Source organism: Strix aluco, chromosome 22, assembly GCF_031877795.1.
Source record: "Strix aluco isolate bStrAlu1 chromosome 22, bStrAlu1.hap1, whole genome shotgun sequence".
In the NCBI taxonomy this organism is placed as follows: domain Eukaryota; kingdom Metazoa; phylum Chordata; class Aves; order Strigiformes; family Strigidae; genus Strix; species Strix aluco.
The window spans coordinates 6,139,242-6,153,958 of NC_133952.1; the positions used below are offsets into that span (position 1 = coordinate 6,139,242).

At 45.6% G+C, this 14,717-nt stretch overlaps 1 protein-coding gene across 2 annotated transcripts; it reads left to right on the forward strand.

Moving 5' to 3' along the window:
- Window positions 1-4,921: 4,921 nt before the first annotated feature.
- On the forward strand, window positions 4,922-14,531 carry AGTRAP (angiotensin II receptor associated protein). 2 transcript variants are annotated; one of them, XM_074847970.1, is made up of 6 exons: window positions 4,922-5,100; window positions 10,211-10,245; window positions 10,477-10,588; window positions 11,210-11,408; window positions 11,638-11,676; window positions 13,639-14,531. In XM_074847970.1, exons 1-6 carry the CDS (start codon window positions 5,074-5,076, stop codon window positions 13,743-13,745), a joined length of 519 nt encoding a protein of 172 aa, XP_074704071.1. In that variant the 5' UTR covers window positions 4,922-5,073; the 3' UTR covers window positions 13,746-14,531. The 2 variants fall into 2 exon arrangements, with proteins under 2 accessions (XP_074704071.1, XP_074704072.1); XM_074847971.1 differs by lacking the exon at window positions 11,638-11,676 and having other exon boundaries at window positions 4,923-5,100.
- Window positions 14,532-14,717: the final 186 nt, after the last annotated feature.

Here is a 14,717-nt window from a genome sequence, read left to right on the forward strand (position 1 = left end):
CAAACCCTGGTCTGTGTGACACCGATGAGAACTGCATGCACAGCCATTATCAAAAGTGAGGTTTTGATACCACACTGCTTTCCAATATAGGAGCAGAGATCCAGTTGAAACGGTGCAATTGAAAGAAAGCAGGAAATTTTGCAGGGGTCTTTATCCTTGGAGATGTAAGTATTCATTGCCCCATACACTACATACAGAATCCTTGTAGGATCACGGGCAGTGTTTTGGGCAAGACTGTGTTGCAAATCATGTGAAATACAAGCAGGCTTAAACAGCAAGTCTGAATTTGAAGCCAGAGCTTTTAGACTCCAAAAGGAGACTTGCTTCTTCAGCTCTTGCTTTTTCAGCTTTTGGTCTGCTATTAACTCTGAATATAAAGAACAGATTATTCTTAATTGGTGGCATTAGTTAAATGTGTAAGGTCAGTGAAAATTGAATTAATTATTATAAATCAAGTCACAGGATTACTGGACTGAACGTTCACATTGCAGTTTCAGAAAGAGAGCCCGTGACCAAGACGCATTCTTTCTGAATCAAACTGTGATGTTGCAGAGGCGAGGCAGAAAGGACGAGCAGCGGCACAGGCACATGCTGCACAGGCACAGCAGTGTGAAAAGAATCAGACAACCTGATTTATGTATCAGCCAGATCAACTACTGACTTCGCAATTGCAGCGCAAAGGAAAGCTGTTGTGTACATGGCATGCCCAGGTGTGGAATGCAAGATCAGCCTGTGATATAGAACCCCAGGGCAACATTTGTACAAGTCCAACCCACTTCTGAGTGTAGCAAAGGTTTTTAGTGCCGCTCTGTGCTGTCTCAAGGGCATGACAGCAGCTGCAGAGCGACAGTATCACTGGGTTACATTTAGCAACTTCTCCCTTCCTTCCCAGTATCTCCCAGTTGCAGTGCAGTCAGTGACAGTTCTGCCTTTGGGGGCATTAGGTCTGAACAAGAGAGAGGGAGACAAATGTCAAGCAAGTCTTGATTTATATGTTCTTCTCAACTGATTGTTTAAGAAACTCGAATTCAGAATTCACACAAGCTCAGCTTCTCTACTACCCTCAGAGAGCTTAAGCCAGAACTCTTGCAAGATTTTCTATTTTCTTGAAAGGACTTTGGATCAAGCCCAAACCAGCCATAGCAGGGCTCTGTGGAATAATTTTTGAAGTTAATTGCAGGGCATGCATGCAAGAAAGGTGAGTGACAGAGTCCCACCCAAACTCCTCTCTACAGCTACTGTTGTTAGCAGCCTCACAATGAGTCCAAGGGGTACACATCATTTTAAACCACTTCTCCAAGGGTGAGAATCATTACACATGGAAAAGAGAGGACAGCGTGCTGATTTGACATAATCATCTCAGCAGCTGCCTGCTCTGCAAATGCTGTTGAATCTCGGGGATGTTGCTGGCAGTTGCCAAAATGATGACTGCAAGAGAGACAAGGAGTGGAAGCACAAATTAAAACACTTGGGAATCACTCTGTCTCAGTTCTGTAATAGTCTGCATTCATTTTAGCTTGGGGGTGTTTTATTGAAACCCTCTCTCCTCCCCTCCCCCCCCCCCCCATAATTACCCTGTTGTCAATCCACAGTGTGAAAGTGCTTCAATTTCAAACCCATGCTGTAACAAATTGTTCAAGTCCATGCCAGTCACTCTCTGCTACATAAAGCCTGGAAAAAGCATTGCTTTCATACTTTCTTATCAGAAAAAATGAGGGCTGTTGTTTCTTTGGAATGTTCTGAGTGATCATATGTACCACATAAACCCATTTTTGGTATGGCAGTTCATTTTCTAGATTGCCAGTAAATCTTGAAAAGTAGTCCCTCAATTATATCTCAAAGCTCTAGTTAGATTCTAGAGAAATAGAGGAGCAGCTCTTCCTTGCTGAGATTGGAAAGGACTTTCAAGTGTGCTTGTCAAGATACCACATTAGTGTAACCCTCTCCACTCCCCCAATCATCTTACCATAGACTGTTTTGCAGTGAAGTTGCAGGAGGAGGCTCCCCACCAGCATTACAAAACGCTTTCCATTTCCCCTCCAATCCAAATAATGTTTCTTGCTGATTTCCCATTGGGATTTAAAAGGGAGTTTATAGAGCCAGGACAACTTCTATATGCCCTTCCTCACTGTTTATTCAGAAAGGCTCTATCGATAACGTATGCATTTGTGCCAAGCTGATGCCTTCATTGCTCTCAGTTCCACAGCCAGGGGCACAACTCAAAGACACCGATGTCAGCTGCAGTCTTTAGTTACCTTCAGACTAGACCCCAAGTGAGGGACGAGAAGGGCAGAACTATGAGGGGTGAGCTTGTCTCTGTCCTCACAAGCTAGGTAAGGACAGCAGGAGCAATTGTATTAGCTCCTCTGCTTCTCCACAGAGTTGCTCTCACCTTACCCACCAAGGGTACCGTGAACTGAAAATGCAAAGGAAAGCATTTCTGCCTTATTAGCCTCACTTTTGTGCTGTCAGGAAGGGAGCCAACTGTGTATTAGGTTTTTACTCAGTCTGCACAAGACATACCACCAATATATTCGACCTAAAGCAGCTAATTGCTGGATATTAGTTGCAGTGAGCTGGACTTACCTGGACCAGTCTTCTAGTCAGGACAATCTCTGTACCCTGTTTCTAGTCCCCTGGGTCGGACGTCTGTTTCTCCCTGCAGGTCTTCTTCAACTTGCTGCTTATCTTTCTCACCATGTTTATGTTGATTTGAGTTATCATGCCTAGGGAAGGGAACAGAGACAGCAGGTTACACAGAGAAGCAATTTACAGGGTACAAGCAAAGCAAAGCAGAGATAAAAAACAAGCAACCCCCCAGATCAGATAGGTGTGAGAGACGTGCAAATGCATAATGTCTATCATAGCTCTCATTGTTTTCATATCCATGAGATCATTAAGACATTTCTAAATCCCTTGAGTCCATGACATGCAAGCCCAGGATATAATCACCAGGGCTGAATTAATTGCATGATACACTGATGAACAAAATGAAGTAAAGTGCTTTTATTGTACAAGGGGAAACGAATGCTTTGCATTAAACTGCAGTCACATCAATCCAAATTATGGCTCATGCTACATAAATGATAATAAGACTGTCTCATTCAGACTGAGTGAGAATGCTGAAAGGAGCAAAGATGCCCACATACTGCTGCATCCAAACAGTGCTTATTCTTAAACTGGGACAGTGGAATTTGTCTTTATAACAAACAGTTCTCCTTTGATAGATACCTATCCTGGTGGAAGGGCATCGCTATTGCACTTCACACCCAAACACCGAGCCAACAATATGGCTATTCAAAGTCTCTCTTTATCTTTCCTCTCATGCCAGGTGTGACATCTTTTTGTCATTTAGGGTAAAATCCAGTCCCTGACATTACTGGGGCCACTAGCATTGATCCCATCTAATGCCACTAATTGTGTGAATAGAGGTAGGGCTTCCCTGCAAGACACAAATGAAAATGAAGTCACAGATGATGTGTCATGTGGCAATAGATGAGTTATATTTCAATCTTTCATCTGGTAACGTGGCACATTCAGAGATTCTGGGAGGGGGGCTTTTGCAGACTTTTTTTTTTACTGCTGTTCTGAGCTATGCAGCCAGTCAATTTTGTTCTGCTGCTTCCTCTGGTTAATATTTTCTAGGTTGTTTCATTTTGGCATTTAATGCTTTGCCTTGGGAGATCTTCAAGTGTGATGCATATTCGCAGTCAATAGCACGCCCGGCACAGTGAAGGACAGGCTAGATAGGGCTACATTTGTGGCTTGCTTGAGAATGTCTGAGCATAGGTTCAGCATTGCATGATTCTCATGCATAACCTTGCTTGGACTGGAAATGAGATTGAAGGATGACTCATGCATTTCCACATCCAGCTTCTGCAATGAACTTCTGACTCTTTGCTCACTCCTTAGAGACCCCATCTTTTCTGTAAGAATAAATGATGACAAAAAGCAACTGACCCAGTAAAACATTGTAGTCTTACACTGCAGATGGGTAAAGCATACATTGGGCAAGAAAGGGAGGGTTTGAGGGGGGGTCATCCTGACTTCTTGGTTCTCTTATAGTTCATTTGCCATACTTGGGGAGAAGACTGCTGTTAGGAACCAGACAGGAAATGGTTAAGTTATAGCTGTGCTATGTGCAGTTGGGTAGATCACTTACCAACTTCCCTAGCTCTAAAATGGGACAAGCTTTCTTTCAGAATGAGAGATGAAAACTCGTGATTTGTACCAGGCTTCGAAGAGTTCAGTCACCTAGTTCTAGGGGAAAATCTAGGGTCAGAGGAAGCAACCATTCTAGCTACATGGCTAGAGACTCCAGCACTCAGCCCTGAAAACGGACCCTGACTTCACTTGGTTATTGTGTGACACAGCTGAGCACAAGCACCTTGCAATTCCTTTATTTATTGGTGTTTATCAAGAGTCTCTTTGTCACTCCTCAACTTTTTGTCATAGTGCTGATGTGTGCACAAAAGCTCTCTTTTCCTCCAGAAAGCCGCTTAGTTCTATACACGCAGTGGACACTGACTACAGTCCAAGTCTGATGTCAAACCTTCCCTCGGCTGCGTTAGGTGGTGAGCAGCAGGAAGAATCGCTTGGCTGGGTGTTGGGAGTGAACAGACTCATCCAGGCACACTTTTACCCTCGTGGTTTTGGAACCAGGTGCTGTGCAATGCACACCAGGTAGCCAGAGCACCCAGGCCATTCCCTCGCCCGGAATCCGGCCGTCTGACAAGAGGTCACCACTCGCCACCCAGCCCACAAAGCCCCGCTCCAGAACCACCGTGCAGCCACCGGTGGTGACAGAGGGCGCAGCTCGGGGCAGGGGCCGGGCCCCCGCCTTCCTCCTGCCCCGCCGCCGTGCCGCCAGCGCCCGGGGGCCCGCCGCGGCGGAGGGGCTGCGGCGGGGCCGGGGCCGGCCGGACGCCGAGGGACGCCCCGGCGGGGCGGTGTCCCGGCTCCCCCCGCCCCGCCGCCCTCCCCTGGGCCAGCCCGTGGCGGCGGTGGGGCCCGGCCCAGCCCCACGGGAGGCGGCCCCGCCGCCGGGAGTCACGGGGCGGGCGGGCCGCTGCCATGGAGCTGCCTGCCGTCAACCTCAAGGTAGGGGGCCGCGGGGCCCGGCCGCTCCCGGGCGTGCCCCCGTGAGCCGCCCGCCCGCTCTCCGCGGGCTCGGGAGAGCGCGCTGCTCCGCGGCGGGGCCCGGGGCTGCGCCGCGCTGGCCCGGGCCCCGCCGTGAGGAGCGGGAGGGAGGGCTGGGGTGGGGGGTGAGGGGGGGGGCAGTGGTGGGCCGCGACCCGGGCAGCGGGCGCCTGGCCCGGCCTGCCCCGCTCCTCGCACGCCGGCCGGCTTTGCGCTGGGGCAGGAGATGTGGAGGCCTCGGAGGAGGAGCAGCGCCTGGTGTTGCTAAACCTTCTCCATCACATGGGCGAGCGTTGCAGAAACTCTTGGTCACTAAGGTCGGCAGCAGGGACTCCAGGGTTCTCCCCTGCTTCAGGGCAGTTGCTAAAGTGGCCAAGAACTGGGTTGGGACGATGGCTGGTCATTAACTTTTGTCCGTGGAGGTCTGCAGCTCAGCTGACCGGAGCTAATCCAGGATAAACACTGCACAAGATCATGAGCAAAGTTTTTGCTTGTCAAGCAAAATAGCTTAGAAAGCTGATCCTAGTTACTTCGGGGTTATCATCCAGTAGATAATTGAAATTGCTTCTCTGTTGAGGCAGGGGGGAAGGATTCAGTTGGGGACAATTTGAAAATTTCGGTGACTATCTGGTAACCAGAGAAATGGGAAGTAACTATAACAGTTACACTTTTCACTTTGGGAAGAAGCTTATCCTTGTGGAGAAGCTGGAGGATGCTAAAATCACTTTTTTGCTTTTCATGTTGGTGTTTGATATTGAAGCCTTCCCTGAAAGACAGATGAAATTTTCCTCTTTTTTCTTTTTTTTTTCCTCTTACGTATTTTCAGAGCCCTGAGATTTCTAGGTGTGTGTGTCTGTTTTCAGCTTCACTACTCTGTAGATCTTGTTTGGGTATGGCAAGTTTCAGGTGCTTCCTTTAGTTAAAACTTTGCCAAGAGAATGAAAGCATCACTGATCACATCAGGTTTTTTTTCTGCTATTGATTCATAAAGCTGTGAGAAGTGGCCTTGGAGCAGGCTGCCTACAGGTTGGGTGGGAGGATAGTATTATTTCAGCTGCCGTTATGAATTCAGCTTTGTACATGAAAGCATTCATGCATCTGCTGAATAAAAGCTTGGCGTTCATATAATGATGCTTCCTCCTCTTACTAGTTCACCAAGAAAAGCAACTTCCCTTGTTAGAGGCAAGTAAGCAAATGGATTTTTCAAGGCCTGGCATGTGATTGTATTACATTCTGGAAACTAGCTAATACTTTGCTCTGACAAGTTTGGATTATTGTGTGATTCCAAGAGCACTAGGAAGATTAAAAACTCTTTCCTTCTGCTTTGTTTTTTAACTTGGTTTGATTTTATTTGTTTCCCATGCTAAAACAACCGTAAAAAATAAGGACATTTAATTAAAAAGTTTGCCATCATGAAATACATGTTCTGCCATGGGAGGTGGAGATATAGGGGAGCTGAAAAACGCAAGACTTCTGGAATGAATAAGTCACCCTGACAGTGCAACTAAAAAGTTGCCTTTCTTCTCTGGTTTCAGACAACCATTCCCAAATCTCCTCCTAGATAAAAGTGAGCTTGTCCTGGGCAAGCTGTTTTCAGCGTTAAATTCCTTTGCTGTCAGGTCTGCCGGTACTGCTCTGGGGCTGAAGAGCTGGGGAGTTAATAATTGTACCTGCGTCTTTGTACTGTTCCTGAGTTAGGGCCTGCCTGCCTGGAACATATCACAAAGGTGGGAAAGATTCTTATTCAGAAAGGGACTGGAAATAACACACACTACTGCTATTCATTGGCATGATCTGCTTACAGTTTCTGTGAGATTAAAAAGATGAGCCTCGTGATAGAAGTAGCTCCAAGAAAATTGCATGACTGAGCTGTGTTTGTGCCAGAACATAGCAATGTCTTAGCCCTGAGGTCTCTCTTTAAGCTACTTGCAGAGCTATAAAATTAATGTAGCAGGCTTTGCCCTGGAGTCGATGAGGAACATGCTCATGAAACAGCATCTACTGGCTCTGTTCTAATAGTAATGCTCAGCAAAGCATGTGGGAAGCAGCACAGCCATATTTTTGCAGTGAATGCTTGACACCTAGGATTATTGCAATAACTATGCAGATCCTTGAAATACAAAGTTTGAGTTTGATCAAGCCTGGACAATGCCCTGCAATCCATGTGCCTGGAAACATATGTTTTGTGCTTGGGTATTTTTAAATGCTAGGTCACAGAATCATAGAATAAGTTAGATTAAAAGAGACCTCCGTATGTCATCTAGTCCAACTTCCTGCTCAAAGCAAAGCTTTCAAAGTTAGATCAAGTTGCTCAACTCAATATTCAGCTGGCTTTTAAAAATCTCTAAGGATAGAGCCACAACAACCTCATTGGATAGCCTCTTCCACTGCCTAACCACTCTCATTATTATTACTGTTACAACGAGGAGCATCCTCACAGCTGACTCACTCACAAATGGCCACTCCAAGAAAATAATTGTAATTTGGAACCGTGTAATTTTTAATTTAGTCAAAATTCAACCTTATGCTAGGTTCTGTGCTGAAGCATGTTTAATGGAGTGAGTTCCTGTTAGAAAAAGTTTCCCATCTAACAAGACCCATGCAGACCCAGGCTCTTTCTATGCTTGGCAACTAGTTCCATTACATGCTGGGATTTGCAGAGGAGCTAGGGATTTCCTTTAGCTCTCCCCAACTTCTGATGGGATGCTTTTAATCACATGGTCATCCATCTGCCTGGAAAGGATGGGGACAAAGGTCTCACCTTTCTTATTTTCTGCTCTCAGCAGTAGTTCAAGTGTTAGTTATTTTCCCAAAAGAAGAAATGTATGCCTTTCTTAGGTACAGACTTAAGTCCTTGAACAGATGGAAAAAAATTAAATTCTGCTGTCTCATCGGGAGACTGCCTGCAAATTATCTAATCTCACATAGTGCCTATAGGTTTAAAGAATGTTTTTCATTAACACTACATTTTCTATGTTAAAACATACCACGACCGCCAGCTAATTCCACAGTGCCCTGAAGAACTGTCAGGTAAATTGGACTAATAACCAGGAAGGGAATGCCCTGTTTTTATTTCAGCAGTCCCTCATACTATCAGCCCTAGTTTGCCTGACTTTATGCTGATGACTAAGCATGCTTCATAATTTAATAACTGCAATATTGATCTAGACAGCTTAAAAAAAAAAAAAAACCCACCCTGCCTAATTATGTTAACCGGTGAGCCTTGAGGGGTCTTGCGGGTATGTAACATGCAATTAAATACTACCTAATTAAGAATTTCCCTGATGTTGTGATAGTCTCTTGAGTAAATGCTATTTGCATGTCTCCATTCTTACCCGAGAACATCTTGTATTTTACTGATTAGCAGTTTCTGCCTGGTCTCCGTGGTACAATTTGGGAGAAGGGAAAGTGAGGGGGAGGGGGTGAAGCATTTTGTAGGCTTTCATGAACAATTAAAAAAAATCATTAATAAAAATCTGTTTAAGCAGTGTTTGAAGTTATGACAAAGTCTAGGCTACTCAGGGTGAATGCTCAGTAGATATGCTAGGGTACTGCAGTGAAGCAAGAGCTCTGTCTTACGATAAGACATCTATCTACATTGTGGTATCTCGGCAGAGCAGTACGAGCCCCAGCAGACGCGTCACTCCTGTTGATTTCCTGGCTGCGCTTCACTCGTGTTCACAGCTTGGTTATTAACTCTCTCCTCCAGCAACTAGTTTTGTATTAAGTTAGAGCATGGATAGATGTTTTAAGTCAGTGAATGTAGCGGGATGTCAGTAGATCTTAATTTTTTTTTTAGTGTCTTAATGCTCCTGTCTGCATACAGCTTTTCCTGAGCCTACCGAGTAATTTAGCCTTTTGCTACTTACTCATTTCCCAATTTCCTTTTTTTCTTTTTTTTTTTTCGTATGTGGGAGTATGTGGGGGGAATGTGCTTCAGAGGGGTTTTGGTGGTGGTTTGTTGTGTTTTTTTTTTTTTTATATCGAGGTCAGTATAAATGCCAGTTGGAGCCTTTCTCACAGCTAGAAAAAATGGAAGAATGTCTGTTTCCCATGGATCCTCTGATATATCCAGGCTTCAGCCTTTCTTTTATGAGGCTGCTAGTAGAGCCTGTCTTCCATATTCTTGTTTTCACAAATGTTTAGAGAGTAAGTATGAATGATCTCCCTTTGTTGAGTTTGGCCAGCAGGCTCAAAAGTGAGTGAGCACGTGGATATAGGTACAGAAAAAGACTGAAGTGGTACATTCATGTTCCCATTTGCTGTCTTAATAAACATGTATGAGTATGTCTCCTTGGTTACAGAAATGTCAAGTGCTGGTGAAGAGAATCCTTGTGTCACTTGTTACAGTAAGATGCTTTCTCTTGGATTTGTCCCCTTGAGCACAAGGATCAGGATCATTAAGGACATTTGCAAAGTAAAGAATCTGTGACAGCATTCTTCTGTTGCTACTTCAGGCACTGCCAGCGTTTGGGCCCTGGTGGCTTCACTGGGAGTGAAGAGGGCTGTGTGCTAGGGTGGGATCAGGGTCTCGGGTTCCTAGAAGGTGCCTTCAGGTCTGTAATATTGCAGTGAGGTTGAACCTCTGCTCTGAACAGAATGGAAGGAGGTAAAAGGAGAATTTACTGAGGACTGAGGTGAAATTGCTGGGAGCTGCAGGCATGACTATCCATGGACTTCTCAGTGATGGGATGCCAGATTGGTCGTGTATAAACTGCTAGCATAGTGTGAATCAGATTGCCCAGCTTTCTGTACAAACTCTTCTGGAGTTCCAAAATCAATAACCCATTTAGAAAGGACTAAGTGGGCCTTGAATCAGCTGCTGTCAAGAGATGACAACAATAATGAATGACTGCAGTGTAGCACCACAGGAAATACTCAGCAACAGAAGCAGAGAAAAATGGTTTTGTGTCTTCACCGTCCCAGTTGCTACGCCAGCTTTCTGTACTGGTTCATGGGTGCAGGGCACTCTTCCACTCATCCCTCAGAAACAAGTGGTGTCATTTCATGTTGATCCTCCCAGAGTTCTCCCAACTTGCTGACCTGTCTTCCTCTCTGTTTTTTTTCACAGGCCATCATTCTGGTACACTGGCTGCTCACAGTGTGGTGAGTGATTGGTAACTGGCCTGGCCTGGGTGAGAAGAGGGTATTCCTTCAAACTAGGAATGGGACATTCTCAGGGAATCAGAACTCTCTGTTTGTGCCTGTCTGTGTACAAGAAGATCCTAAATCTAAGACTGAGGTGTTTGTATGGGAAGAGGGATGAATGCAAACAAACTGTTGCAGGCTTATTGTGAATGTGGGCTGGTTTTTTTTTTTTTGTGTCTTATTTGGCAGGGGATGCATGAATTACATGTTTCCAGACTCCTATGCCTGGGGAAATTTCAGTGTCCTTGCAGTGGGGATCTGGGCCATTGTGCAGCGAGATTCCCTTGATGCCATCATGATGGTGAGTGTGAGGGTATATGCCTCCACCAGGCTGCTCAGGGAGAGGGTGGAGGGCAGAGACAGCTTCTTTGAGTAAGTGATCATTTTCAGCTGTTCCCAATACAGCAGTGAACAAGTCAAGTTCCCTGTTTGGGGTTGTTTTGTTTTGGCTTTTTTTAAGAGGGCATATAAATCTCTAAGCACTATAAACCATGGTGAGAGGCATTCACTATTACTTATTTTGCTTCTCAGAGGTGAGGCATACTTGATTCTTACTTTTTTTACCTGCTGTTGTGACTTGTAAAGAGGAGGACTCAAAGCGTTTAATATGCTTGAGTTGGAGGGGCTTTAATAAAACCCTTTTCTGAATTTTAAAGAGATTGGCAAGCAAAAATAAACAATCCTGGAGCATATCATGAGAAGGTGTCTGACAGATGTGAAGAAAATGCATGAAATACAGGATCATTCATTTAGGAATCTCTGTCTATCTGGGGCAATGTCAAGGGTTAGCAATGCGTAATACTGGGGTGAAGGCATGATTGTGTGAACACAGATCTCGCAGGAAATACATGCTGTAACTGTCTGTTACTCCTAGTGGTTAATCCCCTATTCAGTTCATGTCCCATTCTCTCCTTGTTTCCAGTTCCTGACGGGCCTGCTGCTCACAATCCTCACAGACATCATTCATGTCTCTGTCTTCTACCCTTCAAACAACAATCTCACCGATGCAAAGCGTTTCAGTATAGGCATGGCCATCTTCAGCCTCCTCCTCAAACCTGTGTCCTGCTATTTGGTGTATCGGATGTATCGGGAGCGTGGAGGAGAGTACACCTTTAACATAGGTAGGATGCTTCCTCTGCCTCCATGTCAGTGTGGGCCACCTCCTCAGGTGTTAGGGAGACCGCCTTGCACTTTGGACCCTTCAGCCTGAGCTCTGTGCAGCTGGATTCAGACCCTCTTTCCAGGGGGGTGTGGGTTGCTCGCTCTCTCTCGCTCATGTGCATTCTTCCATTTTGTGGTTCTGGTGTGTCTTAGGCCTTAAATTTACATTCTTCCTCTCTTCCCTTGCAGACCTGGAGTCCTCGTCTGACAGCCATTTTGCCCGCAATGGTACTGATAACACTGCTGTCTCTCTTATTCAGTATAACTGAGAAGCTTTTCCTCTGTTCCTCCTCCTGCGTTTGTGTGTGCTTGTTGGAAGCCTTTGGGTATCCTTCTCTCTTTGCCAACCCTTTCTTTTCCTTCTGGGGGAAAGCAGAGGCAGCATCCCCTCTAGCTGAATTATGCATGGGAGGGAAAGAGGCTGGATTTCGAACTCCATGCTTTCTCTGCGCCTTACATGTCCTAGCTATCTTGATTGCTTTGGACCTCCATTTCCTCACCTGCAAAATGGGACTGATGTTTACCTTGTGGGACTTTGCCTGGAGGCACTCATTTGTCTCCTGGTTGTACTTGCTAAGTGATAACGTGGCAGCCTTCCAGAGAGAAGGGGCTGTGGCTGGATGTTCTGGGTCTCAGTCAGCTTCTTTGCCTGGTGCTAGTTCATGTCAGGGCAGCTGCCAAGGATTGTTTGCTGTTCACCCTGGCAAAACCAGCAGCCTGGCACAGTCATCTTTTTGCCTTCTTAAGAAGGCTGTGCAGGACAAAGGGTGGTATAACTGCATTACAGTGTTTGAAAGCTGACACTTGTGCTGCTTTGGTGGTAGCAAAGAAGGTAACACTTCCTGTAAAAAGAGGTGGATACGTGCAGAGGAGGAGAGGCCATGGAAGGAAACCATGGCTTGGGGTGCTGTGTGCTATTTGCATCTCTCTGCTAGTGGAAGGTGGGTGTCTTTTCCACCAGCTGCTTGTGCAAATGCCAGGCAGATCTGTCTTAACTGGGTCAGAAAGCCTGTGAGTCAACTGCAGTGCCTTGCTGTGGGCCATGTTTGTGCCAAGTTTTATTAGCTGCTCACTGTGCTTGTAACTGGGATTTCACATTTGTATCCCATGGAAAGTGTAGGTATCATTGAGGAGTTCATCCCTTTGCTTGGAATTTGGGAGCACTCCCCCTTTTCAACCACATTATCCCAACACTGACACTTTTCAACCATATTATCCCAGGCATGACACTGTCTGAGAGTGTCCTCTCAGGCACAGGTTGGAATTCAGACACTGCAGTTTCATATCCTCTCCCGAACTTTCTCACAAGATTTCTCAGTACACGCTGTGCTGTTGTTTTATGTTGAATTGTGGTTGACAAATTTCCTCTCTCATTTTCCTGCTATCTGGCATTTTCCTTTTGAACCTAACAGTGTTGCATTTTTCCTGGTGATCTCTGTCTCATTTTCTTTCCACACAAAATCCCTTTTTGTTGCTTGGCAGCATCCTTGCTGCATAAAACAAGCCTCTGATATGGTTTGGGGCCCACCTTTGATTCACATTGCTTTCTAGCCATGGCAGATGCTGGGCCTATAGCTGTCCATGCACATTCTCTGTCTTTCTGTCTTCTTTCCCTGCTCATCCCACGGACAGTAATGTGATTTTGTATCAGTCTTGTACCACAGGCAAATTGTTCATAGTGCAATTGGGAGCACTGCTGGATTCAAATTTAGTGCCATGGTGTGGCACGCTTGAGGCATAGCTGCGTTGTTGGGAAGAGTGGTTCATGGATGAATCATGCTCTTAAATCTGTGCTGTCAGCTAGCCATAGTTCCTGCTGCTTCTGTTTTCGTCTGTTCATTTTTCCGCTAGATCTCAAACTTGATCTTGCTGAAATATGCTATTACAGGAGCCTGTTATGCTGCTGTGTAGTATTGTGGGTCTTGGTTTTCACACAGCCATGTGGCTACTAAGAGAGCAGTTCTTGGGGAACGAAGAGGCATGTTCAAATGGATCTCAGTTATTTTGCCTTTGTTGGAAGGATGAGTTTTCTTACCTCCTGCCTGTGTAGTGATGAACATAGAACACGGGTGCTGGGGAGCTGGTAGAGCAGCTATGTGGTGTGCTCCTGAGCTGTTGGTTTCTTCTAGAGGATTCAGTTCTTGTGCTTTTGTTTTTTTCCCAAGCTTGTTCTCTTCCATCTCCATTCAGGTGTCACCCGTGCAGGCCGGGATCGCAGCACCTATGAGTCAATTGATCAGCAGGATGCCCCTCCACAGTGGCCTGACTCAAGCAAGACAGCCCAGCCGCCGTACTGAGGCCCTCTGCAGCAGGGGGGAGAACGGACGCTTCCCTTGCCCAGTCTGGCCCTCTGCTCTTCCCATGTCCGTGCTGATGGAGCAAGACCTGCTACTGAGCAAACAGGAGACAATCTGATTTTACATTTCTTTGCCTCCCTGAAGATGGGTTCCTGCAGTAAGTGCAGAAGATCTCAAAGATGTCATGTTAAACACTGTGACTCTTTGTAATCCTGGTATTCTCCTTTCCTCCCTCCCCCTAAATCCTTCCTCTGTGTGAGTGGATGCAGCTTCTGCAGCCTTCCAAGTCTTGTATTGTGCATCCTCTCTGTTGTAAGTAAGGGAACTGCTCAAAATATTCCTGGACAAGATATCTTTAAAAGGCTTTTGGACTGCCCTTAAACAATACAGTTTAGTCTGCTTTTATGCAGATATGTTTCCAGGAAACATCTGGGAGTTCCTGAGGGCTGGTTTTGATGGTGTTATTTAACTAAGATTTATGACTGTAACTCCCTATGCTAGCTGTGGTGGTTTGCCCAAAGCTGGGGTTGGTATAAAATGCTCTTACTGGGCCAGGGAGCTGCTCGTGCTCCCAGTATCTAGTCTCGGGTTTTATTCACTGATGATTTTATGCAAGTTGAATGTCCTTCAGCATACTTAAAATGCCTGTTGAATGTAGCTTATAGATACTCTGTGCCTTGAAATGTCCTTTTGTTTTCAGCTGCCTATCTTAACAGAATTTGAAATGTTACATTTTTCTAAGAAAATTATAAAATGAACACAGTTTTTCTGTGTTAGAAAAAGTTACACTGGTCGCCTATGTCTCATTTGAAAATGTAGGTATTCCTGGGGGTTTGGGACTGTAGCCAGGCAGTCCGGGAGAGTCATTATGGGGGAAGTCTACAGGGCTTTGATGGATGGCTTTTAGTCTAAGCTTTACTCAGACTAAGTAGAGGGTACTGCTTGTAAATGTGTGGGGAGGTGGGCTAGTAA